The sequence below is a fragment of the Telopea speciosissima genome, chromosome 6 (genome assembly GCF_018873765.1).
Source record: "Telopea speciosissima isolate NSW1024214 ecotype Mountain lineage chromosome 6, Tspe_v1, whole genome shotgun sequence".
Lineage (NCBI taxonomy): Eukaryota > Viridiplantae > Streptophyta > Magnoliopsida > Proteales > Proteaceae > Telopea > Telopea speciosissima.
The window spans coordinates 60,961,388-60,964,525 of NC_057921.1; the positions used below are offsets into that span (position 1 = coordinate 60,961,388).

The 3,138-nt window shown below is 44.1% G+C and overlaps 1 protein-coding gene across 1 annotated transcript; it reads left to right on the plus strand.

The window, feature by feature from the left end:
• The first annotated feature begins 362 nt into the window (after positions 1-362).
• LOC122666012 lies at positions 363-2,822 on the plus strand. The gene is made up of 4 exons (XM_043862128.1): positions 363-558; positions 656-756; positions 847-1,938; positions 2,034-2,822. The coding sequence occupies exons 1-4, from the start codon at positions 372-374 to the stop codon at positions 2,820-2,822; spliced, it is 2,169 nt and encodes a 722-aa protein (XP_043718063.1). The 5' UTR covers positions 363-371.
• The last annotated feature ends 316 nt before the right edge of the window (positions 2,823-3,138 follow it).

Consider the following 3,138-nt stretch of genomic DNA (forward strand, 5'->3'; position numbering starts at 1 on the left):
CATTTCTCTCCCTTTCTCTCCTTTCATTAGATTTCAATTCCCAATGCTTCAGACATGTTTACGTAGCGGTGGTTTGTCTGTTGCGGTTTGGTGAGAGATTTCAGGAGGAGGAGACTTGTTGTTGTATTCGATTTTTTTTTCGAATTCTTTCTCATCAAAACGGATCCGTTTTTTGCGCTGTCCTCACGATGTATTTCTTTCTTGCAACCTTTTTCAGAGTCTCAGAAGAAGCTTAACTGAGCATTCTCCTATTGTCTTTTCCTTTTCTTTCTTTCTTCTACCTTCTTCTTCTTTTCCTCCTCTTTTAACGCCTTTTTCTTCTGCTGCTCTCTAAAAAGAGAAGTGGGTAAAGCGTGAGGAAGCCAAGAATTATGGGTAAAGAGTGGTCATGGGGTGGTCGTTCCACGAACATAAGGAGAGCAGAGAAGGACACCTCTGGTTGTATGAGTGGTGTACTTCAGCTACTCTTTGATTTTCATCAGTTTCAGTTTCCTTTACACCAACCTAGCTTCAAGAACCCCAACTCCTTTCTTCCCGAAGAACCCACAATCCTCAAAGGTTAGCTCTCTCTCTCTCAAACCAACTATTCTCTTTCAAGGTAGGAGGGAGAGATTTTTTTTTTTGAATTTTATGTCGTGGGTTTTGTGTAATTTAGGTTTAGAAGCACCGAGGAATAGCTTGGAATCAGAGGAGGGTCTTTGCATGGGAACTGTGCCCTTGTCTTCAATCACGAAGGAAGGCCACTTGAATCTTCCAGTAAGAGAAATAAATGGATTTCTTCTTTTAATCATTTTTTCAAACAGCACTCTGATTTCTTTCCTTAGTGGTTTTCTTTGTTATTTACAGATGGCAATTCGAGTAGGGACAAAGATTGATAATGGAAGAAGATCAGGAGAGACAAAAGATTTCATGGAGGAAATATCTTCAGAGACCAGCACTTCACCTGTGACCAAAACCCCAAATCTCGTAGCTCGTCTCATGGGTCTTGATCTCCTGCCTGAGAGTTCCTCTCTTTCTTCCTCCTCATCTTCCTCCACTTCTTCAAAGCCTCACCAAGACCACAATTTTCAAGAGAAACTTGCCTGTGAAGCAGTGAAGAGAGATCTTCGATCCCGGCGAACTGTCCACAGTAGAAGCAACGGTAACATGAATTTCATAGAGAATGAAGTGAGGTACGAGATGACGGGGAGCCGTTCTTTACCAGAGACTCCACGAATCTCTTCGGCTAGAAGATCATCAGATACGGATCCCAGGCTCTCTCTTCAGATCAACAAAGAGAACCTGATGATTCCACCTGAAGAATTTACTTCCAGAAACTCTTTTTCTTGTTCTCCTTATTCCACGAAGTTGAGGAGGAAAGAGTTGAGGCAAGAAGACGAGAACCGAAACCCGAGCTACTATGCTCGACAAATCGTCAAACAGGTGAAAGACAGCATTGGAAGAAGAAAAATGGGTATGGACATTACAAACACCACCAGAAATAGAGCGAGCGAAGGTGATAGTCCCACGATCAAGCCCCAGAAAACAAGACTTCTAAGTCATACAAAAAAGGGAGATGAATCGAGCCCAGGCAAGCACTCGGAACCATCACGCTCTCCACGGCTCAGGTTCTTGGAGCAGGAGAATAAACGGGTCACGGCGACATCAACCAGTCATGATCAATGCTCACATGGTCTAAAACGTTCCTCACAACCATCATTATCGCCAAAAGTTCATAGGAAACCAAAAGCGCAACAAGCAACGACGAAATGCAAGAAAGGTAGAAGCAGCAGCGAGCGATTCACTCAACGTCTCACAAAGCCTCCTCAAATTTCGGAGACAGTTAGAAACATGAGAGATGAATCATTTGTCCGTGCAACCACAGCAATAAAAGCTAATCTCTCAGACAAAAATTCAAAGAAAACCCCATTGTCTAGCAACCTTTCTGTTCAAAAACTGGTAATCCATCTCTCTTGATTGCTATCTCTCTCTCTCTCCTAATTTTGCGAATAAAAATTCACTTTTAATTTTTTTTTAATTTAATGGTTTTTTAGGAAGCCCAAGGTTCAAAAGGGCGCACACAGTTATCTAGTTGTTTGAGCCAGAAGTACAACAGACAAGAAGGGACGGAGACGCTCGCTGACCAAGACGACAACAAGGGCATCAGTAACCGCAGCAACAGCAGCAGCAAGAACGGTGGTAGTGCAGAATTCCGGTACGTAAATGGGATATTAAGAAGTACAGGAATCTACAGGGATGCGTTTGTTTCTATCACGAGATGGTTCTCTCCGTATCACATTCTCAATCCATTAATCTTCCACTACCTCGAACATTCCTTCCCTTACTCCAAAATAGATTATATTGACGATGACGAAGGAGGAGAAGAAGAAGAAGAAGAAGTTGATCTGGGTACGATAAGGCACCGTTGTAACAGAAAGCTGTTATTCCAATTAGTAGACGAGATTCTGGTGGATCTGGTGAGGCCGTATCTGAAGATGAAACCATGGCTTCGCTCCAGCTCTGGTGGGTTATTCCCAGTGGGCATCAGCAAGGACACACAGATGACGGGTGTGCAGCTTTTGGAACGCCTGTGGTCGTGCATCCAGAGTTTCCCAGCCGCCAACTGCCAGATCCTCCAAGACATTGATGCCCTGGTAGAGAAGGACATACCAGATGCTAGCATGCGTTCGGTGCTCTCTTACTCTGAGGAAGGCGAATCGATCGTCTTTGAGATCGAACGTTATATTCTCGACTCACTCCTTCACGAGATTGCTGCCGCTTTCGTCTTCGTCGAGCAGAGAAAAAGAAGAAAGAGAGAAAAGCTGAAGAGTTGGAATGGCTGACGTCAGTGAGATTCCGTCGGTACGGAGATTGCCGTACAAATGATTCGAGAAAAAGGGGTCATCAGATAGACAAAGTTCCATTCCAGATGGTGTATTCACGTGACGAGATGATATTCGCGAGGGTGGGGTCAAGGATGTGGGTCCCACAGTACACTCGAGCGAGAAGTCGGTAATGAAATAGACACGTGTGTACCATTAATGGCACTCATTGATGGGTTGTGCGGGAGGTTAGGTTTAGTGGGTTAGAAAAAAGTGACAACAATTAACAGATACGTGTAGGCTCTGTAGTGTGGGGTCGGGTGTGGAGGGAGATTTT